The sequence below is a fragment of the Cricetulus griseus genome, chromosome 2, assembly GCF_003668045.3.
Source record: "Cricetulus griseus strain 17A/GY chromosome 2, alternate assembly CriGri-PICRH-1.0, whole genome shotgun sequence".
NCBI classification, from domain to species: domain Eukaryota; kingdom Metazoa; phylum Chordata; class Mammalia; order Rodentia; family Cricetidae; genus Cricetulus; species Cricetulus griseus.
In genome coordinates this window covers 168,336,082-168,363,756 of record NC_048595.1, presented here as the reverse complement: position 1 = coordinate 168,363,756, position 27,675 = coordinate 168,336,082, and the positions used below count along the sequence as shown (strand labels likewise).

Here is a 27,675-nt window from a genome sequence, read left to right as displayed (position 1 = left end):
AGAGGAGGTGAGGGAGAGGGAAATGGATTGACATGTAAAAAATCTTGTTTCTAATTTAAATAAAAAATTAAAAAATAAACTGCAAAAGAAAAAAAAAAGATTTGAGGCACTTAGAGCATAGAATGTAATGTGCAGTTAGCATTATTTTGCATTTTATGATAAAAAAAGTCACAAATTTGGAAGTTGCTTCATATTTATCCATTTTTATCATTAGTAAATTCTAATCATTTTATTAACTCGCAAATTGCTTTACTCCACCTTAAATATTTGGATTGAAATTGATGAAATATTTTCAAATTCTTGGCCCCCTTTATTGTTTTAGGCTGTGAAACTAAACAGGCAGTTGAATATTCATTGCATGTAAGGGTATGGATGAAGATCCCAAGAATAATGACATGGTATCTGGGAAGGTTACAGGGTGCTCTGCCCCACTTGTGGTTGGTTGTAGTGGCTTCTCAGTGAAATATGAATTTATTATTGATAAACTTCATGAATTATGGCATAATATCATATTTAAAGTAGTAAGGTTTTTCATTTCCCCTATACTGATTTTTATAAAAACCATTTTGATTTCCAAGGATACAATGTAGTCATCAGAATTAAAGCATGTGACTTATCACAATTCATAGGGTATGCAGAAGGGTTGTGCAGTTTGAAGATAACTGCCGAGCATTCTTTCATTCCACCCTTCTCTGTCACCAAGGATACTATGAAGGTTCCAATAAAATCCAAGGACAACCTTCCTAAGGAACATGCTTTACATTTTCTTATTCTTGAAGTTAATCAAGTTTTGAACATAGACCTCTTTAACTGTCTCTTATTATTACTTAGATAGCATTTTGATATTTTAAATTCACATTTTAATCATATTAAGTTGACCGTTTCCTTAGTTTACATGTGATATTCTTGATACAATATCTTTCCTTCTTTCCTATCTTTTTATTTGAGAAAATTTGATCAAAAGGACTCAAAGTTTGACTCCACTATCATTTCTTTATTCCTTCCAAAATAATTTTTGAAATCCTGAATAGGTGTGATCATATATACACTGATGTCTTTGTCTGCTGTCATACTGTCTCACCCATAGTATGTATAATATTCCCATGTCATAACTTCAATTCCAATTCTTTAATTCCTTCTGGAAATCTGTTTTCCTTGTTGGACTTTAAAGTTCTGGCCATCAGCAGAGCTGACAGCAACAGATGCAAGGGGCTGGCTTTATGCCTGCTCCAGAGAATGACTGGCAGTTGGAACAGGTAAAGTTTCGACAGATGGCAGTGGTTTCGGAGTTCTTTGGAGAGTTAGTATTCTTGCTATAACTTCCTTCTTCTATCTGATACCAACATGGGTGCTAAAAATTACTCCAGAGTTGGCAAGAGGACTTTCTTTGTGAGCTCTGTGCAAGGATGGTGCCCTTAATTTTAATCCCTGGATCCCAGAGAAAGGTAAAGAAGATAACCCACTTCACAAAAGTTTTGCACACTTCAAACAAAAGTTATAACCCATGTCACAACATAATGCACAAACATACACAGACACCTACATACCACATGTACATTTACAAAATAACAAATTATAAAATCATTATTCAAAAACTCATGTAAATATTATTTTATTTGCCACAAGGTTTCCTTAAGAAATATTTCTGAAAGTAACTATGAGAGAAAGAAAGACAGAAAGGAAGGAAGAAAGAAGGAAAGAAAGGAAGAAAGAAGGAAAGAAGGAAGCAAGGAAGGAAAGAAAAGAAAAAATCTATGTTTCTTGTCAATGTTATTATATTTTTCTGAATTTTTGATGTCTGGTTTCAAACTCAGTTTTGAGCATTGGAAACATTGCCTTTTTGAGTCTCCATTTTATAATCAATATATGAGGCATCAGTCATCTGGATTGCTTATTAAACTCCTCTGGAATTGGTGTTCCTGTTTTTAACACAGTTAACAAACCTCTTTCCTATTTACATGCAGAATACCATTTTACAGGAAATCAGTGCTTTCCACAATAAACATCTGGTAGGTTACAGGGTGACAAATATTAGGGAAAGCTAAGCAAAGTTGTCTTATTACATTTCACTAAAGTATAATTTAGGGTGATTAGATTATAACAGATCAAATTTCATTTATTAAGTAAAATCTATTACATATGAGGACAGGAAAGTCTTAAGATGCTTACTAAAAGCACAGATGAGATTTGACATGAAAGGATATATATTTAATAGGAGGTGGTATAATTTTCCTCTCTACTAGTGATTCCAAGTCAACACATCCCCATTATTTAGGTGGGGGGGTGATTTATGTTCTGTTACTGACCCTAACAGTGATGGCTTTATGGTATCTGTTAAAGGACATCTGATCTCTCATCACCTCTGCCTGTGATTGATTCTAGCAGGATTGAACATTGTTCATGAGCACACCTAGTGGTGGTCTGAATGTGGGGCATTAGAATCAATTGTAGTCATTTATAAAATGCACTTTGCTGTCTGCCTTGTTTCATGGCATATTTACTGAAATGAGGCTGACAAAAAATTCTGTTACAAAGGAAATACATGATTTCCCAAGCAGTCATAAAATATAAATTATATGCCTTTTCTGTCCACTGTTGTCCATACATACCTACACCTTGTCCTTGATGCACAGACAAATTGAAACAGATGCCACAGTGTACAGGGGGAAAATCAAACCCAATTTTGCTATACAATGAAGTGAGTTTTGGTTTTGTCATGCCCACAGATGTATTGATCACTCAAAGATCAAAAAGATCAGGATACACTGGGCTTTAATATAGAAGTATAGGTGAAAGAATTCTAGGATTCCTTCTGTTTTACAAAGATGCAAGAGCAGCTTAGGAGGCTCATGTTATAATAGCGCAACACCGTAAACATCAGTGTTTGAGAAGTTACATACTCTTTGCTTGTAGAATGGTAGTTTCACAGGACAAATGGGCTCCAGTTCTAAGCTCATTTAAAGTACTGCTGGTTCTTTCAGAGCTAAGAATAATTTCAGGAGGGAAACCTACATACAAGTGCATGACTCCCCACAATAACTTATCTTGGCTCTCTTTATACTTTATGTCAAATTAATAATGCAATAAACTCAACACTACATCAAACATTTTCTATTTAACCTGAGAAGCGACTAAGGCAAATCACCAATATTTTCACCTCTGTGATTTTCAAGGTACAGTGGCTGCTCTGTGGAATTTGTAAACCCAGTTCGGTTATTCACCCCCATGGTGTGAAACTCTGGTACACAATAGTTTTTGTCACTAGATGAAGATAAAATTAAAAAAAAAAAAAACACCATAAAGACCCTGGAGTCTACTAAGCTAAATTTCTAACTCAGTGGGTGGGAGGGAGAGAAATGAAGGAATGAATCTATGCTTGCTGGTAGGCAGAATCCCAGTCATTATGACAACAGAATGCCTATCTAATTACCACCTACCCCAGCAACACTGCACAATGCTGTGTGATCCCAGGAAGATTGTTACTCCATGATATGTATTGCCCTATTCCTCATATATGAAGCTGTTACAAGCACAGCTCTGCATATCTCAGTGGGAGGCAAATTGAGGCTAGGACCCTTAGCACTGCTCATGAAAAGCCACATGCAGAAATCCTATTGAGGGGAAGAGTGCCTTCACTGATGCTAATCACAAAGCTCTGAAAGCAGAGGAACTTCTCATTTAGCATAATCTTTAAAAATTAGAGCAATGCCTCCCATTACCATATTCTAAAGTAATTATGTGCAGTAAGTAAAGACAAATTCATTACTAATTACACAGTCTTTTATTGTGAAATCCAGAGCAAAATTATTTGAGGTATTTTCTTTTCTAAGCTGACAACAGGATGACTTTACTTCATCAATCAGTTTGACTAAAGTAATGATTTTCTTGGAATTAAAATTTGTTGAAAGCGCTAAGTATTTCATCTTTTGGGCTAAGAAGCATGTAGTTAATGTCACCACTAATACATTTGTCAGTCTGCTAATTTTCTTTTTCTATTAGAATAAGTAAACAGCAGCCCTTTTTAAAAGCATACTATCTACCATGTGTCAGGAGCAATGTAGGGAGACTTATTTGAAAACCATGAGGTAAGACATTATGAGATGCACAGGAATCACAGGCAGACAATGAAGGGGAAACATAAAAGGGAAAGGCATTTAGTAATTCCAAAGTGACTGTAGAGTCAATCTCACAAAGCATAAAGGGAGAATAGCATTTAGAGATGAATTATGAAAAAAATAAACCAAGAACTCAAGCCAGAAGGAACAGAAAACATTAAAAAACAGACAGATCCTGACAGAGTTAAAACAAAGTGGAAGCAATAGTCAAAGAATAGAAGGCTCCTAGAGGACAATGGAGACAAGCAATGAGGCTTGCTTGTATGGCATTCCACTAGTAGGTACACCTACAGATGTGCTCATTATTTGATGGGGTATGGTCAGGGACAGTACAAGCAACTGGTTCTATTCGTAAGGACACAGTTCAATCACTTAGGCTCCATTGCATTTAAGTTAGCCTTGGTAGTATTTTAATTAGAACAAAACAATGCCTGGTAAGAAATGTTAGCTCTTTGCCCTACTATCTCTCCCACCAAAAACAAATGTTCCTTTTGATGATTTTGATATCCCAGAGCTCCAGATTGCCTCTTGATCTCCACATCCCATGACCTGAATCAAATGCCATTTCTACATGGAGTTTTTTCCTTTCATTTATAATAGCATTCAAAAATTATTTGGGCTTTTTTGTTGTAATAAAATAAAACTACCACTTAGGGAAAAATTCTTTTCTTCTGTCATAGTTTAGATTTGAATGGTGATGCTTTTTAGAGATGGTAGAATTCTAAGAGGTGGTGTGCAATGGGAGGTCTTTGGGTTATTGGGAGCATACACTCAGGGTATACATTCAAAAGAAACTAGAAGATCCTCCCCAATTCCTCCTTCCCCTCTTTGGCTTCCTAGCAATGAGGTTAGTGTTTTGCTTTGCCACATGTCCCTATCATGATGTGTTTGTTGCCTTACCACAGGCTCAATAAATCATCAACTGGAACATTTGAAACAAGGGCCCCAAATAAAGATCTTCTGTTATGTTTAGTCATGGAAAGATAACATTCATGACTGACTCAAGCCAAGAGAATAATAAAAGTCCTAGCACAGTTAAGTTTTATGATATTGTATAATTGGTCATATTTGGTATATAATATCAAACTAGTTTGTTTTCCTTATTAAAATGTGGATGGAGGTGACATATAGGGATATAGTACTAAATGCATAAATATTTAGGATTCTTCTTTTTATCTTTCACAATTTTGGAATATTTGATAGAATATCTTTATATCTATTTTTTGTAATTAAATAAGTTGGACATAAACTGAGAGGCACAGATGAATTCCTCATATTTTAGAACCTATGTTTTTGCATGCTAAAAGGAGTAGGTGAAGATGCCTTACCTACCTAATCTGTGAACTGAAATAAGTTGTTTAAAATGTCAGTTCTCTGGTTACATTCCAATCATCAGTAACAAACATGAACACAATAGGCAGGCAATCCACACTGGAACCATATATGATATGAAGGCCTTCTCCTGTTCCCTTTTGCCTTAAAATAGAGCAATCATTGATGATAACAGTATGTTGATAAGTAATCTGGCTACTTACCTGGCTGAGACAAAAGTGGTGTATAAGGGACTTTGGGTTCTATTGCACTCATTGGTGGAGGTAGCAAAGGGTTGGCAAAGCTACGGAGTGGATGAGTTGGTCGGACACAGGCTGTGGGAATAGTTCTGCTGGGTGCTTCCTCACTGCTGGGATGTTCAGGTTGAGCTGGTGGCAGCATGGGCTGTTGTTGTGTGGTTGGTCCTTCACTCACAGCTATAGTAGAGATAAATCCAGGCGTCATTCAAGATAAAGCTTATTTCCCCCATATTTCTAGTCCAGTCCAGGGATAAGAGATGGCATCTGCTAATCTCTTCTCCATATTATGAACATACTTATTCTTCAGCTCTCTTGTATGTACAGAAAACAATCAGCTGATCACTTTTCAATGGTAGAAACAGGTACAGTAGGTCTAGGTATGTCTTTCAGGGACAGTAGTACAATTTATTCACATTAACTATATTGTATGAACTGTCTTGACCCTGCAATCATAAATGATGAAGCAAGAAATAAAAGTTATGTCTCCTTTTCTAAGTAGTAATGTGTAATGTCAGTGAAATTCAACATTCCAAAACCAGTTACAGCTGCATTATTATCTACCAGCCAATATGCCAATTTTCCTGTGATTTAAACATGCCATGTCAACTGTCAAACAAATGAGAGTTACAGGGTGCTCAGAGGCATTGTGAAAAATGATACAAGTAATAGCCACTATCATTATCTCCCATAACAAAATATAAGCACATTGAGCTAAAAGTTGCATGAGACACGACTCCACTGGAGCAAGTTGCCTGAATACAGAATTATGAATTTTTTCCTCTTTGGTAGCAAACCTTGTAATTTTCAGGCAGATTACTATAGTTGAAGAGGCTTCACATAGTCATTTGTGACAGCCTTGGGATATCTGGATAGCTTTGTATATTTGATTGTACCTTTTCCCCTGGGGAACACAGTTGAGTGAGACCGAAATGTTTTCAAGGCTTGTTCTGCTACTAAAGACAGGGTGACTCAATTTTAATGTTCATTCATATCCAAAGCCAAAAGGTCTAAGTTAAACCACTGATGAAGAGAGTTGCCTAGCAGGTGTAAATATTTTTGACTCTACCCAAGCATTTCTAGTTATATAATTCTTAGGAAAATTGCTTTGGGTTAAATGGGAAAATAAGATATTGATACAATATTGTCACAGTTTGGAAGAATAATTTTAAACATGGAATCATTTCAAGATAATAAGTTTAGGAGCTAATTTGAGATGACTCTGAGAAGCTCACTATGGTCAGCAAAGTACAGAGGGGTCAGAAAATAAGTCTGGTGATGAAGACATGAAAAATAAAAAGATCAAAGTATCTTATGAGAGAGATGCAGGAGTGATACATCTTGCAGAAATGTTTCTATTCATCCTTTTTGATTCATATGGGATCAGATGAGATCCCCTGGATGAGATAGTAGCCTGTGGGTCTCATCCTTCAGAGGTGTAGGTAGAGGATGCCCAGTTGGCTGAGGAAATGATAGCAACCAGAGCTCAAAATCAGACTTTGTCAGTCTTAAAACAGAGAACCCTAAGACATCCAAGTGTCCAAACCTCATGTGGGTCTCACAGGAAACTAAACTTCTTGCATGATCACAAAGGGAGAGGAACATCTTTGTATTTGTGTTTGGTCAGATTCTGTCTTCCGATGGTTGAACATTTGATTTTACAGAAGGAGAAAATACTAGATTTTAATTTTACACTTCCATTTAATCTGAGGAAGACGGTGACCAAAGACTGATTTTGAAAACACACGTTTAATAATTTACTTCTACACCTTAGCATTTCTCAGGGTGTAGGCAGAGTTGTTCCCTCACTCCTGGTCCTTTGAAGAAGGTAGGTATCCTTGTTTGCACATCCTTCACACCTTAGGTCCCAAGGGAATTCATTTAACTGCAGAATTACAGGAAATGACTAGAACATAGGCTCTTTCAAAATTGGGATGATTCTCAGGATGGAGAAGGATATTCAACCCATTCAGTTTACAATTTCATAGGGATGGAGATTCTTGGGAATATTGTCTTTCCATTGACTGAGACTCTCTGGTCCTGTGTGAACTGTCAGTCTCACAAATGAGTTTCCTGGGGTTGGTTCTCTATGATACCTTTTCATTTACAGTGGCTGGTACTTAGTAACGGGGCCATACCCCAATACTAACTAATGAGAGCAAGAAAAGAAATTTCACATCCTTTTCTTAGGAATTTGCTTTAGGTAACTCTCTCTATGGAAGATGTACTTTAACTAAGCCCTACCTGGTTCCTAGAACTCCTGAAGCGCTGAAGAAACCACAGAATGTTTTAATGCCTATTTTCCCTTTATTTCTTTTCATTCCTTAAATTCTTTTCTTTTGTATTTTGGACATGAAGAGTCCATGATAAAATATTATTATAGACTTGATTTTAATAAAATTTACACCCATCTTTCTTTAATGTCTTGGAATTCACTTTCTCATTACGGAAAAACCTTTGAATGGCATGTGAAGCTGTGGATTATAAGTTTACTAGAAGTATTGAGTATTGGCTAACTGAGGTGCCTACTAACATATCAAAGTGTATGCTGCCCTCCAGGTTCACCCAGCACCTGTGGTTCCCACCCTCTCTTCTTTCACATCACCCATACCCTAAACTATCCTAGCTCATGGGTTTCCCTTCCTACAGACTATCATTCCTATATAACCCTGCCATTTCAGCCATGCACGCTCTGGTCCTTTCTCTTGGTTCTCCTCTCTCACTCTCTCCTCATCCCTACTCTCATGGCTTCATTAATTTTCCTGGCCATGCATCAATCTAATGCTTTCACTCTGCTCTGGACTCTTCTAGATGCTTCTGGCTGTACTCGCCCTCATATCTACAATAAAATCTTTTCCCTCAACCAACCATCCCTTGGAACACTGATGTCCTCACTTCACTCATTGAGAAATCTCCTAGCCACATTCTTCTCATGCTATTCCTTTTGATTTTCTTCAACGAGAACTATAATTCTCTTTATTCCAAGTCTTGTATCTCTAGCCTTCCAGCTGTCCAGAAAGATTCCCACTGGGAACACCATGATGGTCCTAATTAATCTGGTGATATCCTTTGTCAGACACATCCTTAATAACACACAAGACCACAATGTGAAACCTAAGGTATGAGTGAGAAGCTTCATGTTTGGAATTTAATAGAATGCGATTCAGAAGAGACAAGTTTTGTTTTGTATAAAACTAATATGGTAGAAGAAGGTTTTCATAGGTAATTCATAATGCTTGTATTTTAAGAAAATTCTTTCGGAGTTGGCTGGCATTTAAAGCAGGGAGGATCCTCAAAAAACAACATAGTAATAGCTCCAACTGAGAAATGCTGCATCTCAGATGCGCCTGTTTGACCAGTTCAGACACCAGCCCCAGGACAATTGTGTAAAACAAATTGGCTCAGTGACATGGCATTTATCCATCCTAAGGGCTCTGAATGCAAAGACAAGCCCCTTTCACCCACAGAATGCAGCCTCCCTGCAATTCAGTGAGAAGCAAATGGATGTCAGCAAGGCACTCATTTTCGAATGATGACATAGTCAGAATTCATTGTACAAATAGCATACAATTACACAGTGGAGTCAAATCCCAAGGTACTTTATAATAATTAATGTCAACATCCAAAATACTTGCTACAGAATAACTGGCAGAAATGCTGCAAAAATGGAAATGAGGATTTTTCTCCTATCTGCAAACTGTGATGCTTGATAGATATACAGCCCACCAACAGCACGAAGCACACTCTGAGATATGAACACCTCCTCTAGGAAGCTATTTGACTCATTAATCTTAGAAGAACACCATTATTAACTATTCCTCAGTAACCTGGTTCCTCATAGCTTGTATTAAGGACAGACACCCCGAGAATAATAAATGAACCCTTCCACTGTGCTCCTGATTTTATCTGGGACAAATTCCATTTGGCAGTCAATTTCCAGGTTGTGGGAGAAATGGATCAGAAAAACAGCATGGGTAAATCTGAGCAGCACTGTGGCAATAACAGAATGGGGAATTCTTCAACTCCTCTTCCATGACTTGTTTAAGGGATGAGAAAAATGAGACATTGCTTTGTTGTGGTTTGCACGAATAAAGTTACAAGACTACCTGTTTGGGAGATTTTCAAAGAACCTTACTGATCTCCTGGGGCAGCAACTTACTTGTGGGTTATGATAAGAGTGGACTTGTAGTTACACAGGCAGAGTTATTTGTCCATCATTCAGGAAATGTATGGAATGCAAATGTTTTCAGTGTGCCTCCCCTTTCCTTACAGTTGCTGAGAATTCCTGTGTGTTTATGACTTAGGGCTTCCAGGTAGGGCTTTAGCATTTCCTGGCTTAAAGATCTCCAGCTTTTTGAGATAACATTGGAGAAAAGGCCTCTTCTCCCTGGACCACATTTATCTCTTTCTGTATGACTTTTTCTGCTCCTAAAGGACACTAATAAGGCATCTCTACCCAGAGCTATGGAGTATTTTCTTCTTGAAAGAGAACAGAGTGTTTAGTGCTCTCAGAGGCCTGTGGAAACCAATAACAAAGAGCTGGATGTTACTATCATTGATAGTGATTTAGAGAATATTCTGTTTTCTAGAAAAGTGAACATTTATAATTCCTTTTCTCTTCGAGGCACTTGCTTGAAGCACATTAGATGTTATTTCTTTTGCATCACTTGTAATTTGTTGAAAACTACTTGCTGAATGAAAGAACATATACATTTAAAAGCAATCTATAAATCATGGCCAGGCACAGAATTTTCATTGCCTTGTTATAATTTGGATGGAACTCAACAATTATACAGTATTTTGCAAAGAAAGTATTGTTTACATAATGATGTACATTTGTTCTGTTAAATAATTTCTATTGTAATGTAGGATTACCTTCATTTGTTAAATCATACTGCTCAAAGACTAACGAAAGAAAAATCTACTAAAGAGTTTAAATGTTTTGATTGATTAACTAACTTTTAATGTAATTCATTATTTGGAGCTTACAGAAAAATTAATGGAAGGAACAGAAAACTTTCCATACAGCACCTGTATTCACACTTCTTATTAGCAAAATGGAGCTTGGAAGAATAAGTTTCTTTTAATCACAGATCAAAACAAACCAAAACCAACCAACCAAACAAAAACATTTCTTGATACCAGCATATTTCTTTTCCATTGATATTTAAATTCTGAATAATTTTTCTCAGGATCCAATTAGAGACAATTCCACATGCTACACTGACCCAAGAGGAGAATAAACAAAAACAAAACAAAATAGGAGTAGGGCAGAGGAGATGAATACATTTACAGACTATGCTTTCAAAAATTGGAAAGGAAGAAGGCAACAGTTACTAAAAAGAAATAATTTCTAATAAGTAAAGCACTGAGCCATGACATGTTATCCATGCCAGAAGCACCAGAGAAAAGTTACTCCCACAGATTCCTCTTCTGTGTTCCTTTAAAGTCCTGAGATGAGACAGAAGGAAAGGACGGTGGTAGAATATCATGGAATGAAGGGGCTTGTGGGGGTATTTGACTAGACTCCCATTTGTAGTTGTTTGGAGATGCAGAAATTTCTAGGTGTAGGACTTCCCACATGTGTCTCATTTCCCTCCTTTTATAGTGATTTTTAGAGTCCCCCTACCCCCTGAGATTTAGCACACAACACTATTTTGTAGATGTGATGTGCAGTGAGAAAAGGGAAATGAATCTAACTCTCCCCTGGCAGAATTTTGATGCCTTTTAATTCTAACCTTGCTACACTTAGACGATTTATGATTTCTTAAAGCTGCCCCTGTTGGGTTGGGAAAAAAATATAGCTTACCTCACGAATATGTTTTATTGCTGTGCTATCATATCTATTACAAAAACCTCCTCTTGCACATGAGCTGCTGAATCACCTGTTCTTAACTAAGAGATGAAAGCCATAAAATAGACTTAAAGATGCTGAATTCAAAGTGGGGGGTAGGGTAAATCCAATGGCACAGGAGAAATCATCAGGGTGTATATGGAAGCTTAAGTCTCCCTTCACTCTTGTTCTCTTCCTAGTAAATGACATTTTATTCTAGCAACCATCACCCCTTCAATAGTTAAAAGTTGAAAAAGTCATACTTAAGCAATTAAAGAATGCCAAAGATTCAGCAAATATTTCTTCACTGGGATGCAGTAGAGATATTTCAATTTAACCAACAGATACTAGATAAAAACATGAAATGTATTGGAAGACACCACTTGATTTATAACTTCCTGGATAGCAGGGTATTGTTTTAAAATTTTAAAATAATAGATTACCAGGGTCACCTACAACCAGTCTTTCCAAAGAACAAGAATATCAAAATGAAACACAGAGGAGACATTGCTATTAATGTTTTTAAAAAATAAAGCAGAAGAAAAATGCATTACACTGACTTCTTCCTGCTCCAAAACCTCGATCCACAGACAGTGTTGGGAATGGTACTGGCCGGAGAGTGAACTGCGGGTGGGGGTATCCACAGGTGGGAGATGGGAGGATTCCAGGATACTGGGCACTTTCTAGTGTTGGCACAGGGATGGCACTGACAACAGCTGCAAACGAAAAACATTAGTTATTTAAAAATTCCTATGTATCCACCTAGCCCATATCAAAGGAAATGGATACATTTTCAAAATTTCAAGCCAAGGTATATTCTTCATGGAGTCACTGACAGTCTCTTAATTCTTCCTATATACCTCCTTCTTGCATAGGAAAGAATTTTACTTTTAAAACACTCTATTATCTTACATCTCCTTTCAGTTTGAAATTATTTATGGCTCTGAGAAAATAATTGTTACAATAGAGGTGCCTCAATACTCCAGTCTTTGTATTCCAGTGTTTTTTTGTTGTTTGTTTTAGTCTTTCTTCCAAGGAGAAACATGGAACAAGATGTATTAGGCTGTGACAAAGAGAATATATGGTGTATAGTGAGTTTAGAAGATGTTGGGAATTGCAATTTAATCCTGTAAACGAGTGTATTGTTGTCAAGAGGCAAACTGTAAAGATAAACACAGCATACTCTCAGTATCCATAACCAGGATTTATCTTTAAGTAAAATCCTTCTAACACTCAAAAAGGTCCAGATGAGTGCACACTCTTTAAAGGTAACTGGATGCTACCTGTGCATACCAACAGTGTGATTGTACTCGATGAAAACCACAAAAAAATGCCTGTGCAATGTTTTTTATATTTAGGTGCCTTGTTCAATTTCATTATTCAAAGGTTATTGATCTATATTATTTTATGAGATGTTTATTATAATTTTAGTCAACCTTAATTTATATCATTTGATAATTATCTTATAAAATGATGAGTATTCTTTGTCTCTTGTTAGCAAATCATGGACTTTAAGCCAACTATTGGAATAGTTTGGGTAGTATATTCTAGTCTATGATATCAAAGTTGCCTTTCTTTTATAAATGATCACTAATATTCTAATGCCATCTCTGGGTTCAGTGTGCATGTGTTTTCATATTTCCCAAAGGAATTTTTTAAAAAAAATCATATTCTTCATTTTATTACTGATATCACTATTGTAGAAACAATTTTAATAAACTACCACTCACTAAACAGAAAAAGTTTTCACGTCTATTTATAATTGCTTCATTATTCTCAGAACAATTTCATACTGATTTGTCATCTAGAATGATAAAATGGCAAAAATGAAAAAAACTTTTAACAAAGAACAAAATTAAAACCAGATGGAAGTCCAAATGATTACACATACATTAAAAAAGAAATTATAATTTTGCTATCTTTGTGTCTCTCAAAGCATAGTAACAACATAATCCTAATTTTTCTATTTAGTAATAAGAATTTGCTAGAATGTTTGTATTTTTGATATTTGAACTCATTGGAGAATGTTGAGGTCATTGTTTGTATCATTTCATGTCCTGGAATGAGTAGTTATCATAGTAACACTTGTAATAATAACAACAATAAAACATAATGAAAGCATTTGTGAAAAAACAGACATAAAATATTATAAAATCTGCTTTTATGTATCTCCAAATGTTAGCATATGAAACAGTTAATTTAGTTCTTTTTAAAATGTGGTGTATTGATCAAACAACCACTGATCAGCCATTAAGGTTGATAGGTGGCTGATAGTTAATTTACACTGACATTTTTTACTAACATGCTAATGGTTTCCTTAGATACAGAACACACCCATTTCATCAACTATGCATATCTTCTAACAAATATTATTAAACTATTATGATACTAGCAATGATTTTATGAGCCATTATTTAACACTCCAATTTGGAAAAAGAGATTTCTAAGGATCCTCTGTAATAAGGACAAATAGATAAGGACAAAGAAATAAAAAACAAATCAACAAGTCATAGAATCTTCATAGAGGAACTGAGTCAACCAGAGAGACTGAAATTATGTTCCAATCCTGAGTCCTTCATGGCTGAGGAAAATTTACTTTTCATTTAGGCTACTGACAATAGTACAAAGATATTACAAACAATAAAAAAATTTAAAGATAATCATGTTGTGTTTGTGCATGTCAGAAATGCATATTGTCTTATTTCCTGGTATAGACTAAGACATTCAGTAAATGACAACTTTGGTTTTAAGGTATTTTGATGTCTTATTCATGTTTATATTTAAAAGATTTTTAAGATTTATTGCATTCTGTGTGTGTGCATCTTTGTGTAAATATGTTTGCATGACGGTTAGTGCTCAGAGGCCATAGAGTCATACTCCCCTTTAGATATAGTTACAGACTTTTGGAAGTCAACAATGTGTGTGTTGAAAACTGAACTTGGGTCCTTCCCAAGAGAACTACGAGTTTTTAACTACTGATGTATCTCACTAGACTCTATGGTTTATTCTTGGAGGGACCAGAAGTTGCTGACATTTGCTTATAAGACAACTGGCACAAAAATTATTATCCTATTGCGTACTTGGAGATAAACATCTGTAATGCCAGCTACTCAGGAAGTTGAGGTTGGAGGACTTTGAGTCCCAGGCAGGTCTGTACTATGGAATGAGATCTAAACCACCTTGGGCAACTTAGTGAAGCCTTGTTTCAAAATAATGAAGAGAGGACTAGGTGATATAGTCCCATGATAGAGTGCCTATCTAGCATGCAGTCATCCCTGGGTTAAATCCTCAATGGGTTTGAGATATATGTGTGTGGAGATGATCATATGAGCCTAAAATAAGTTGAATAAAATATTATTTACTGCTATTTCTTTTATTATTTTACCACAAGACATCAATTTTCTGTCACAGGACCATTTCTGCACTTACACACACACATACACACACATACACACACACACACACACACACACACACACACACACACACACACATATGCACACACTCACACACTCGCCCCCATACACGAGTTTTTCAGCATTCATTCCATTGCTGTGTTTATGTACAACAGCTCAAAGAGAAATGCTATCTTTCAGTTTCAATAAATCTCTACTCGGTGGCCAAATGCGACCAGAAGTCTCTTCCGACACAGCTTGCTGGCAATTGAATTTATATCTGGCACTGCTGCACAGAGAGTTTTCAAGTAGAAATTCCCTTAACAAATACATAGCTCCATGAACAGGCACAGTGGCATTTGGAAACTTTTACAAACACCTTAAAAATGTTATCACTAAGTGCAACCTAAGGGAACTCTAAGGTGAACACCAAATTTAATGCTGTAAGTTTTAAGAACTAAATCCTCTCTAGATATTTTTCAACATGAGGCATGACAGAACTGAGATATTTGTTTAAGGAGAAGAGGGGAAAATATAACAGTAAAAATAACAGTATATTTTAGTGAAGGAGCTTCAATGAAACTATTTCTCATGCTGCCTCCTTTTATGGTAATGTTTCTACAGTAACCTATATATAATTTGGAACATTGGAACATTTCATGCAGATTGTCATTGCTAACAAATATTCATACCTATTTCAAATGATCAGATATGCATTGATAAGAAACTCTCACAGATGCATTAATTATTAATTTATAACACAAGTGTATATTAATGTATATTAATATATATATCTGTTTTAATTCATATTTGAACCTGAAGGGCTTATGACCATTAAAATTTTGAGAGCAGAAGGAAAAGTTGCCCCAGTAGAGGAGAAACTTCAGAACTATGAGGATGAAGAAAAATCTGGGTTCTTATTGTGAGGTTTTCATTTCTAAGTCGGGGGTGGAGGGATTAGGGGTGTAGATGGCAAGTGGGGTGAGTGCACAACACTGGAAAGAGAAGAGGGAGGGGAAACTGAAGTCAGTTTATAAAAGAAATGAAAAAGTGCTATTTAAATAAAATAAAATAAATAAGAAACAAAACCCAAAGCCCAGAGTTTATCAGTGATGTAGTCTTACATAGACCATCTTCTTCAAAGCAAATGCCTCTGAAATCCTAGTCCTTTCTACCCTAAAAGTTTGTAGAAGAAAATGAGTTGGCATTGGCCATACAGATAGTCATATCCTGTTGGGAATACAATTCTAGAGATGTAAAGCAAAGCTTTCCCACCAAGCATAAAAGACTGGGCTGCATAAAAGACTACTGGTGTTAGGCCCGCTCCAACCTGACATCTAAAGGCTAATCCCAATCAATTTCTCCATTACCATAGTCTCACAGCACTCATTGTCACTGGTACTATTCCAGAAAGTCCTAACTGACATCCTCTTCTGTCCTCCCTTCTCCATATTAAGAGTCTGATTGCTGGAAAAGCCAGCACATGACACTTTTTAGTCCTGTAAACTTATTAGAAAATTATGCTTAATTCTTTTAATTTATTGCTGTAATTACTTCCATGGCAGTAAAAATGACATTTAATACTACTTCAGCTACTGTAAAAATTGTCCCCTACATCTTATGGGCAGATACCCAATACGAGGAAGACAGAATATCTAAACTGTTCTCTATGTTCTCCTACGGTCTTCAGTGGATTTAGCTGATAATTGTTTGGGGGTGGGGCTGATCTGTAAAAATGTCACCTAGTATTTCTTTTTCAAACAAGAAGTGTAATCTTTGGTGAATAAGGAGACTTTTATCACCCATGAAATTAAATACAATTCTCTCTAAATTTTTCAAGCCTCAAACACAACATTACATTAAATTATGTTTTATCTAATAAGTAATATTGCTTATCACAGTAGTATGGTGGTTTTAATGATAAATCTTCCTCTGAAGCTAACATATTTGAATATTTGGTTGTGTTTGGGGAGGATAGACGAACATGGGAAGTAGAGTCTTGCTGGAGGAAATATGTCATGGGGCAAAAGTTCACAGACTTGACACTCTTAAAGTGTCCTCTCAGCTTACTCTCAGCAGCCTCTCTCTAGAACCATAAGCAAAACAAACAAACCAACCAACAAACAAAAAACAACTCTTTCTTTTATGAGTCACTTTGGTAATTGTTTTATAATATCAAGTTATAACTAACAAATATGGGAAAAACATGAAGGCAAAGTAAAAGTAATCTCTGAAAAATAAGATTTCCTAAGCAGAACAGCAAAGTCTTGATATAAGTCTAGAAATTGGATTGATGGTATAGGTTTGGTTTATCTAAAACTCTGTAACAGAGTTTAGACCTGAATAAATCTAAGTAAATGCAAAGAGGCCACTGGTAAATTCACACACTGTACTGAAAGTATTCGCAGTCTACCATGTTCTGAATTACAAATTTTAACATTATATGGTTATCTAATATCTTTGTCAATCACAATAGATGGAAATAGAATATTTTATTTATCAGATGCTTATGAATTATTCTGAAATTGACTATGGTCACATATTGAAGTAATTTTCTTTTGTTGGATATAATTTCACCAATGTAGAAGCTACAAGCAATAAGCAATAATTCAATGTGACAGTATTTAAAAGAAAAGATGCCCTATTGTGTCATTATTTCTTACTTCAGTATGAGCTACATATGGATAAACTGGGACATGCCAAGCATAGTGAGTCATGACTTTCTAAAGTTAAATGCATTGTACTTGCCATCCAGAGTAAGAAAGAGAAAATCAGCCAAAGCCTTTTCATCATCTGTTAAAGTCACTCATTGTCCCTTTCAGTCATTCATAAACTCCCTTCAATACTGACTGCTCTTGGGAGGTCTAAGATCATACATATTTTATTTGTTTTTGAACTTTACATAAAATTATCCATACGGATCTATTATGTTTCTCTTTTAGCTTGTTATGTCTTTGAAATGCTCTATATAGTCTTATCACTTAGATTACTCATTTTATGACTGCATGTTATTGTGTGATATGAATATACTATAGTACATTTGTTCATGGTAACAGAGATTACTACAACTGGATATAGTCTTTGGTAAGTATAGTATATACTGATCCAAAACTAGAATGGACCCTAGAATGGAATAATTGGACCAGGATTTCCTAATAAAATCGTAAATTACTTAGTAGATTTAAACTAGGTATATGAATTATTAGAAAATTAAAAGAATAATAGCAAAATTAGTTGTTGGTCATTACGGATAGGTCCTATTAATTTGGAATAAAATACTACAACTAAGACAAGATTAATTATATTAGGCAGACAGAAACTCAAAACCAGCTGAGAGTATGAAGCTGGCACCATTAGACAAAATGAGCATCTGATTGGTGTCAGCATTATCTCCCATGATTATACCTTATATGATACTTTCAAAAGCTATTTAAAACAAAGATTTTTTTTAAAGAGGTGGATAATGACAAGCATGAAAGGCATCTTTATCTATGAAGAAGCAGTGCACACTAGAGATTCAGAGTGTTATTAAGCAGTCCACAGCTGTTTCCGCTGTGTGCAGTCAGGACACTCTCATCCCATTTTGATACTGTGAAAAGTGAATGAAATCATAATTAGCAAGGTTCCACCAAGTGAATAAAAATCAAAAGGTCTCAATTTTACTAATTTCATTTTATTAATCTTCCTTTTAAAACTCATTTCTTCATAGTCAGAAACAATTTCAACTACCTTCAATACACTGGAACATTTGTCAGGTAGTCTCTATTCCTGATACACGTTCAAACACAAATCTGATGCAAACACAAAGGGGCCATTTTTTAAAAATTCACATATATATCATTCATTTATTTGACAAATATTTAGTGAGCACCTATTTTTACAAGGTACTAAGCTGTATTATTTGTGAATATGAAGATGAATTAGCTATTGCCTCCCTGTCATGAAATAATTCACAAACTGTTAAAGAAGACAAAATTTTGACTTGAGTATCTAAGCATATAAAGTAGCACTCTATGTACTAAATGCCACAAAGTGTTCCAAACACTGTTATTCCAGTATGAAAGACTGAGCCATCATTTCTAAATGAAATGACTTGAAAGGCATTTATCACATCATCCATATCTGCTCTGGTGTTTGAAAGCACATAAAACTTTGTTGGTTGTAGCTCTCTATCAAGTTATTCTAAAAGCACAGAGGAAAGCAATGCATTTATGGCAACCAGCAACCAGTCTTTTGTTGTGAGAATTATGTCACCTGTCCATTAGTCAATTGAGAAGAGTGTTTTAGTCTAAGAGGTGGGGTTTTACTGGGGATGGACTTGACTGAAGAATAGGTGGGCCTTGTTTTAGAGGAGCATCAAGTGATAGTGGATGTTAGCAGTGACTTATGACTCAGTTCAGGTTCCCCATTTATTCTTTAATATTTGTGCATGGATTCTGTTTGTTAGCAAATGGTAAAGAAATCATTTATCATTCTTCCTTCACAAGAGTTGAAGGTCTTGCAGTGAGAAACCAAATTTGATCAGATAATCTGATACACTAGTGAGTTTGTAACTTTGGGTTTTGTTGTTTTGTTTGTTTGCTTGTTTATGGTGATGAAAAATCAATGGGATATGAGAACTTGTTGAATAGAGCACCAACATATGGGTCTAATCTTGACTAAAACTTTCTGAATTAACAGGTTCAGACAGAATTTCCCTACTATCAAAACAGCAATTAGATTCTCAGAAATAAGGCAGCTAAGTACAGTCTTAGTCTATGTAGTGAAAAGTATGTAAGAAAGAAGACATTAGTTTGTGGAATATTGCATCTAGGAGAATAATAATAACTAGAACATTGAAATCAGAATTTGACTCTAATTACTAGCTGTGTGAGTAACATATATATATATATATATATATATATATATATATATATAATTCTATTAGAACATAAGGAAAGAGTGTCAAGAGCAACAGACATATACAGAGAATGAGAAAGAGAAAGTGCCAATCCATGCAAAGAAAACAACACATGCTGTTAGTATTACCTTTACCTAGTTCTCTCTGCTGCCCAAACCACAGAGAGAAGGATTACATACTGTAGTGGATTCACAGGTAGTTACATGTGAAAAGGTGATGTCACTAGATCAGCACAGAAGTTTGGTCACATGGAGTTTTGTGTAACATTATAAAATTGCTGTTATACATGTATCCAGGAGTAAGATGAGGTAATACAGCTACAGAAACACTACTGCTAGGTAACTAACCACAAAATAAACAGCTAAACTAGAGAGATGAATTTTAAGCATATTGTGAAGGTCTACATAAAACAATAGAAAGAGCTTAAAGTCAGAGAAATAAAGGTGGGAAGAAAAGGTGGAATCAGACAAATAGGATGAATTGAGAAAGTGCATAGATGGTACAGTGAAATATTGGACTTGGGATGTGAAAGAGTCAGAATAAAGATGCACAAGGTAATGGAGTGGCTTTGCGTCACAAATGTGAGGACCAGAGTTTGGAACCCAGCACACACATAACAGCCCTGGTGTCCAACAATCACCTGTAACTCCACATCAGAGGTAACTAGTGCCCCTTCTGTCCTCTGTGCATGTACACACAGAGGCAGATACACACATAAGTACATATTTTTTAAAGTATCTAAAATGAAATATAAGTATGAAACTTGCAACAAGCTGCATGATCATACAGTATTTATACATCCATCTATCACGAGATAACTCAGAAGATTTAAGGATTCTCCTGATGGATGAAACCAGTACAAAAGTTATACCCTGGCATTATAATCTTTTGAATGAACTGGCTGTTTCTTGTTCTAGATTCTTCCTTTAACTTATTCCTTTCTGTAACAAAGGATTGGGATTTACTTCTCTCAGTTTAGCACTATCTGATTATTTACTGGGAACAAATTCCTCTCATGCATTTAGAGTTTCACTGATTACATTCCTGATTTATGTGTAAAACCTGTTCTCCATTAACAGGTCCTAGTTTAGTGATTACATTCCTTAGCTATCAAGTTTCCCTCTATCAAGTCCTGGCACCCCTCTCCATTGCAACTGCAGAAATCTTCCTTCCTGTGATTATCCCATCTAAGACATTCCCAGATATCCAAGGACATAGAATTACTATGCACCCTAAATTGCTGATTCATAGTTGCCTAGATGGATAGAAAAAAATAAGCATGCCCTGATTTTACCTCACTGGCAGAGAGAGAAGCTATAACCTAAACTAACCCTTCGCTAAAAGATTCTCAAACTTCTTGTTTTATTAACTCAAGATTTTAGCTCAGAGATTTACTATTCCTGCCTGTTTCCCCTGAGAACATAAAGACAAATGTAACCAGCCCATTTGCTCATCCTCAGGGAAAAGTAAACTTTCCTGAAGTCCTGTTCTTCCACTGAGGCTAGAACACTGGAAGGCCCAAGTTTTGTGTCTTGTGCAAATTAAACTTAGACCTGCTCTTTGACCTACAGCCCTAAGCTAAAACTTTCTCCCAGCAGTTTTAGTTTATTGCTCTGTGTGTGTATGTATGTATGTATGTATGTATGTATGTATGTATGTATGTATGTATGCATGCATGTATGTATGTATCCCCCAAACTGGAGAAAGACAGAATATAGACAGACAGTATACAGAAACAAAGAAACAGGGAGAGGGAGGAACAGAGAAACAGAGAACAGCAAGAAAGAAAAAGAGCAAGAGAAGACTAAAAGAACATTCAGAGGAGCAATTGTGTGTGAATCAATTCCTTTTTCCCTCATATTTTACTTCTGTTGCTTCTTTGTAGTTCCTTCTTTTGAACCCTGAGTGAAAATTTTAGAAGCTGGACTTCTAAAGTTTCCTATAGAAACTAATATTTCTGATGAGAATAAATGATGGACAGTGATGTTATTTCTGGAAATTAGGGAAAAATACCATTCCACAAATACTTCTGCAGATGGGGAAGGGAGATTATGGAAAACTGAAACCATATTTTTGCTCAAAGCTAAGGTACCTATTAGATATTTGGAGAAGCTGAGTGGACAGTTGATAAGGAAGTTCATGTGGATTCTGAAAAGAGACGAGGGTGGAGATACAATTTAGGATCATCAACATTTCCATTGCACTATGACCATAGACATTATCTCAGTGGTTACTGAATTTGATAGAGGCAGCTGCCCTAAGCAGGAGTCCTAGCCCACTCTGAGTCTTAGAAGACAAGAAGAGGAAGAATGGTGAGAAGTCATAGTCAATGAGAAGGAGGATGTTACTCAAGGGGGTTGTGTATGTTTGTATGTTTCTTATTGCTCTTTGTCTCTGTCTCTCTGTCTCTCTCTCTTTCTGTGTGTGTGTGTGGGGGGGTCTGTCTGTCTCTTTATGTCCCCCACCACACACAGGAATTTAAGCCACATTCACCTGAGAGTTGACTATTTGATGAGACATCATAAGTATACAGACAGCTTTAACCACTGTGGTGGTTTAAGTGAGAACTATCCTCCAAAGAATCTAGTATGTGATTATTTTAAAATAGAGGTTAGGACAGATGTAAATGTTTATCTGTCTACTACAATGAACAGTAAAGAGGAGAATTGATGTGGGAACATGGGAAAGAGATAAGCAGAGGTGTGATTCACATGTGTGTGATAGGTTAGCAACATGATCCTCATTTAGTAACATAAGGACACCACCTGGATTTATTTCTAACAAGAGTACCATTTTCTCAACACTTCTCTTTCTGGGGTGACAAGAGAACAAAGATGATGATGCTGATAATTATTACTACCATTCTCAGGCTTTGGTGCTGGTGATTGAAGCTAAACCTTTATGGCTGTTAGGCAAACACTCTGAAGAGCACCCTTAAATACTCAGAATTATTATTTTGACACTTGTGACAAGATATTGAACTCTGAAAAATCAGACTAAGTGTGACATACATCTTATTGAATGAAATAACAAACAACTGATGAAATGCAGAAGCACTTCCAGATGAATACTAATCTCAAACTTGTCTTCAAACTCACCAAGAAGGCAACTGGGCATTGTTCTCCAGATACATTGAACTGATAGGGCCTGGGCACAAATTAGTGGTGTTAATGATTTAATTATGGTTGATTATTTTTGTTTCTTTTCAATTGAATAATGGTGGGAAGGAGGAGCAAAGTGGATGATGCAGAAAAACAACCAGTGAGGACATCTGGGGATGGGATACAGAGGTGTTGTGGAAGAGTTAATGAATTGGCAGTCTCATATGCATGGAGGAACTGTTGGCAAGGGACAATAAAATAAGTGAGCAAAGAACTATTAATAAGGCATTAGAAAGAAGGATGATGGAAACTGACACCATGCATTGGTTTAGTGTGACATGGAGTTGATGAATTGAGGTGGGAAGGAGCCAATATCTTTGAAGGTACCATAAAGAGCTAACAGTTCAGGGAATCAGATGGATTGTCTTCATGAAGAGTATAATTACCAAGATTGATCATTGAGGTAATTGGAAAGGAAGTGATCCCCAGACGCTAATTTCTTCAGTGAATGTAGGAGGGAGACAGAAACCTCCAACAAGGAAGGCTACTAAATGAATGTCTGCTAACACTTGATTTAACAAGGGTAGGTTGTGCACAGATGAAAACTGGCCATCTAAAGTAGGAAAAATTAAGCCATGATGATGATGATAGAATCAGATCAATAATATCAATGGACATTTCAGCTTTATAAAACAGAAATTCATATTATTATAAATAATTTCTTCAATTGTAACCATTTGTTTGCTAACACTGATGATTTAGAGATATAATTACATACCAATGACCATGAGTAATAAGTATAAATGTTATGGTTTGCATCACTCTTCAATTATTCTTATTCCCCTGTAATAGTCATATGAAAGGTAAGTATTTCTGATGATTTGATATTTATAGAAACAAGGCAAACTGAAAGCTTTTTTTCTTTACCATGTTTAACCAAATTATACTGACCAGGATTGTTGGACTGGGCCTCCATGGGAATCATGAGCTTTGCCCTGGTGGCTCGGCGAGCTGCAAGGGACCTCTCCAGAGTGGACATAGAGCTTCCTGCATCCTCGGTGTCTTGACCTATAAATAAAAATTAATGGTGATAAGAGCAATAGTAATAATCTCCAAAGAAATATATTTTCCTCTAAATAAAATATTCCTATATGTAAACTATTTGATTTTATACTTAAAAGACTCTACTTCACCAGAAAATCTCTTAGATTTAATAAATGTTTTCATCAAAATAGCATGATGTAATAGCAAGATGAAATATAAAGAAGAAAGCTGGAGATGTCACCACACATGGCCTCAAGTATAACTCAGAAGCACAGTTGCAAAAGCTATGTGGTATGTGGTACTGGCAGAAAAACAAATATGTAGAATAGAATGCAGGATCCAGAGATAAACCCACACAGTTACAGCCTTGTAGCTCTCAACAAAAGTGCCAAGCATGTTTGCTGAGTGAAAATGGGTACATCCAAATTCATTAATTCTGGGAAGTACTTAAAAAGAAAATATCTTTCCTTTGTAGAGAATTGATATCTAAAAATCCCATAAAAAAGAAAAGGAATACAGGACTGAAAATATTTAAAGGTAAAACTGCCCCAAAATTTAGCAACAGACATACATATGTTTATGTAATTAATACATTTATGAAATTCATAGTTAAGTCAGCAAAATCTATGGCAGACATGTTGCTGATACGCTCCTGAAAACTAGAGACAATCACAACATTTTTCAAAGCAGTGAGAAGAAAGCAATTAATCTATGTGTAGTGATGTGACACTTTGAAAAAAAGGAAAAGTAAAGAAAGGAATGTGGAGTTCCTTTCCCAGTAAGCAATGCTGTCCTCATACTGACGATAGACAAATAGAGACAAGTGTCCTCTCATTCCAAAGCAAACAGTCACCGCTGAGGCCAAGCTTTCCTTAGTACTTATTGAGAGACACACAACTAGTCTAATTGCTCCAAGGGTCTTCTCAGTATAGAAAGAAACATGGGGGTAAATGGCATCCTGGAAATCCTTGAAAAGACTTCTGAAGACAGTGTCACCCCCCCTCCTTGGAAGGCTAAGGCATTCTGCTGTCCCTGATGCCCAGTCTGGAATTAAGATGCAAGATGAATCCTCCGGAAAGAATAGAAGTTCCTGCAAGAAATTTGTTTTTATTTCATTCTGCAGATGGAGGGAAGTCTTCTTCAGCAGTGGCCTGGATGACCCATCATGTGTCTGTCTAAACAGAGGGAGGGGTAATAGATGAGACCAGTATACCATGAAACTGTGAGATCCCTAATGGCTAGTCTTGGCAAGGATGTAGGAGCTTCTTGTGGGTTGAGTAGAAAACATACAGACTGTTACTCAGGCTTGATTCTTCTTGCTGAAGCTGCATAAGTACTTTAACACAGCAAAGGACCCAGGACTTTGCGTGAAGAGCCCTGATCTGATTTCCAATAGCATTAACTCGGGCAACGGAGGAATTCTACAAGTGTGGGTAAAGAACTTATCTGTGTGCAACATGAAAGATGAAGCATAGGGATGTTATTTAGGAGCCCCCCACAGAGACAAGCAGTGACGAATTCCAGGTTTCCATTGATTCTTCTTTTCTTCATCATGGCATCTCCTTTCTCTCATGTGCCCAAAGAATAGAAAGGCAGGGCTCTGTGGGTTGCTTCATGACTGTTACTCAAAGGTCCATTTATTAGAGGTGTGGCTACCAGACAGTGGGACTACTGGGATATGCAAGAACATTTAGAAAGAAGTTGGGTGGTTTGAAACATTAGAGGGGATCATGGGAAGTTACTCTTTTCTTGTGTTTGTTTGTCTTACCTTTGTGTCTGGCATTAAGTGAGCCAGAATTATCTGCCATGTACTCCCACCATGATTGATAGTGTTGTCATGGGCCCAAAGCGATAAGACCAGGCTAACATGGACCAACACCCCTGAAACTGTCAACTGGAATAACCTTTCCTCTTTTATAGCTCAATTATTCAAGTATTTTCAATATGTTAAGGGAAACCTGACTAACAAACGGATACGCATAAAAGTGATTCTGAAACAGACTATGACCCTTCTGCCCCATTTTAGCATTCTAATCTTCTTGAAGGACCTAGAAGATTGAAAGAACAGATTGTAAACCCAGTCTACATATTCAAAAGTCTAACTAGCAGTGATGAAAGAGAACCTTTAAATTCTATATTATAGTTTTCAATATGGCCAGGCTGCCCTTGAATCTGTTCAAGATGACCTTTAAAGACTAGGAGAGGAATATTTAACTGGAGCTTGAAAATCAGTGACTAAAATACTTGTTTCACAAATTTTGAAATGACAAAGTCCAGTAAACCATTTCACATTCACTTGATTAAGATATTCCATTTAATTTCAAAAGAGAGGCTCCCCATTTAGCAACCACACTGTGAGGAGATTCAGAATTTTTCTAGTGCTGATTTTGTGTGCTATTGTACTTCTAGTAAACAATCAGATAATATGATGACCTCCAGAAAACAGCCTATTTTAGAACCACTTTATTGAATCCTTAGTGATCCCCAGATACCATTTATTATGCTTCAGTCTATTGAGCAATTGGCATTTCTTCATTTAGCTCTGTATACCAACAGCTTTCAAATGACTTTGTCCAGTGAGAGATCACATAATAATGTGGCTGGAGATGACAGTTGATCTCCATGGTAATGAATGCCAAAATAACGATATTCTTCATTCTTCAGGTGCTCCTGGTGTTATTTTTTTCAAACAATGAATCAATGGCAAATTTAGAATCATCTTTTAGTAACCCACAGAGACTGGGAAGTGGAAAATGTATGGCTAGCCTCAAACCTCATTGCCTTAACAACACTTTTGTGAGAATATCATTACCTGAATGTGAGGCGCTTTTGCTTCCCATCTGGGTTTCTGACTGGCTGTGGCTAACTGGTGTGAGGTCTTGGCAGCTCTGGATGGGGGAGTCCCTTCCTGCAGGGTCAGTTCCTGAAGGCTTCTCAATATTCTTCATTTCCATTTCTTCATGATGTATCCAAAGGTCAGGAGGTCTGAGGTCCTTTTGACTGCCCTTCCTTTTGCTCACACTGTGGGTGGCCCGTTTCCTACATGACAAAGTGAGAGAGCAGGTGTGAGTCCTTCTATCCAATGGCACTTTCTCTCTTTCCTTTGTCAGTTCAGGTTGGAAGCAGAGAAAAGAAACAAAAGGACTCCCAGGAGGAATCAGATGAAACCCCAAAATTGGCAGGCTTGTCTTGGCTGTCTTTCCTCTTCTCCCCCTGAGCCTCAACACTTTTCTAGGAGATGCTGAGCTGAATCCCCAGGGTCCCAGCAGCCTGCCAGAAGCCATTCTCTAGCTTCAGCAGCTGGAGATTCATACACAAGGTGACAATGGGTTAGAGGGAGCCATATGGCAATCTTTGGAGGTGGGCATAAGGTACCTGACTGCAACATCTGTTTCAGAGATAAATGAAGGAGTAGCTTTGAAAGGGCAGATAGAAATAAAAAGGCCAGAATTTGTGCCAACAGCTGAGATCAGAGCTTAGAAGAAAGTCTATGCCTCAGCTGAAGAATTTAGTGTGCAACAGGGAAGGTTGCTATTTGAAAACAAAAGGCCACATGAGGACATTCCTAGATGAATAAAACTCTTTCCCTTGGTGTCATGTCTGGACCCAAACACAGTGAGAGTTGTCTTCTGAAATTAGAAAAGAAGGAAAGGTCCCTTCTCTGGAAATGTATTTCAAATCTCTCTAATTTGCTTTAAGATTTTAACTACCCCAATTTT

The 27,675-nt window shown here is 36.4% G+C and overlaps 1 protein-coding gene and 1 long non-coding RNA gene across 6 annotated transcripts in view; one reads left to right on the top strand and one right to left on the bottom strand.

Annotated features, from left to right (window-relative positions):
* Dcc (DCC netrin 1 receptor) overlaps positions 1-27,675 on the bottom strand; it is a 1,088,579-nt gene that overhangs the window by 35,953 nt on the left and 1,024,951 nt on the right. The window contains exons 24-27 of the mRNA XM_035440067.1: positions 26,769-26,995; positions 23,864-23,980; positions 12,071-12,232; positions 5,651-5,863 (exon numbers count right to left, since the gene is read on the bottom strand). Of these exons, the coding sequence (XP_035295958.1) occupies positions 5,651-5,863; positions 12,071-12,232; positions 23,864-23,980; positions 26,769-26,995 (719 nt within the window). The remainder of the gene's footprint in view (positions 1-5,650; positions 5,864-12,070; positions 12,233-23,863; positions 23,981-26,768; positions 26,996-27,675) is intronic.
* Positions 13-27,675, top strand: part of LOC118238335 — a 50,313-nt gene continuing 22,650 nt past the window's right edge. For all 5 annotated transcript variants that reach the window (XR_004768320.1, XR_004768322.1, XR_004768318.1 and 2 more), the window contains exon 1: positions 13-27,275. This is a non-coding gene — a long non-coding RNA (uncharacterized LOC118238335). The remainder of the gene's footprint in view (positions 27,276-27,675) is intronic.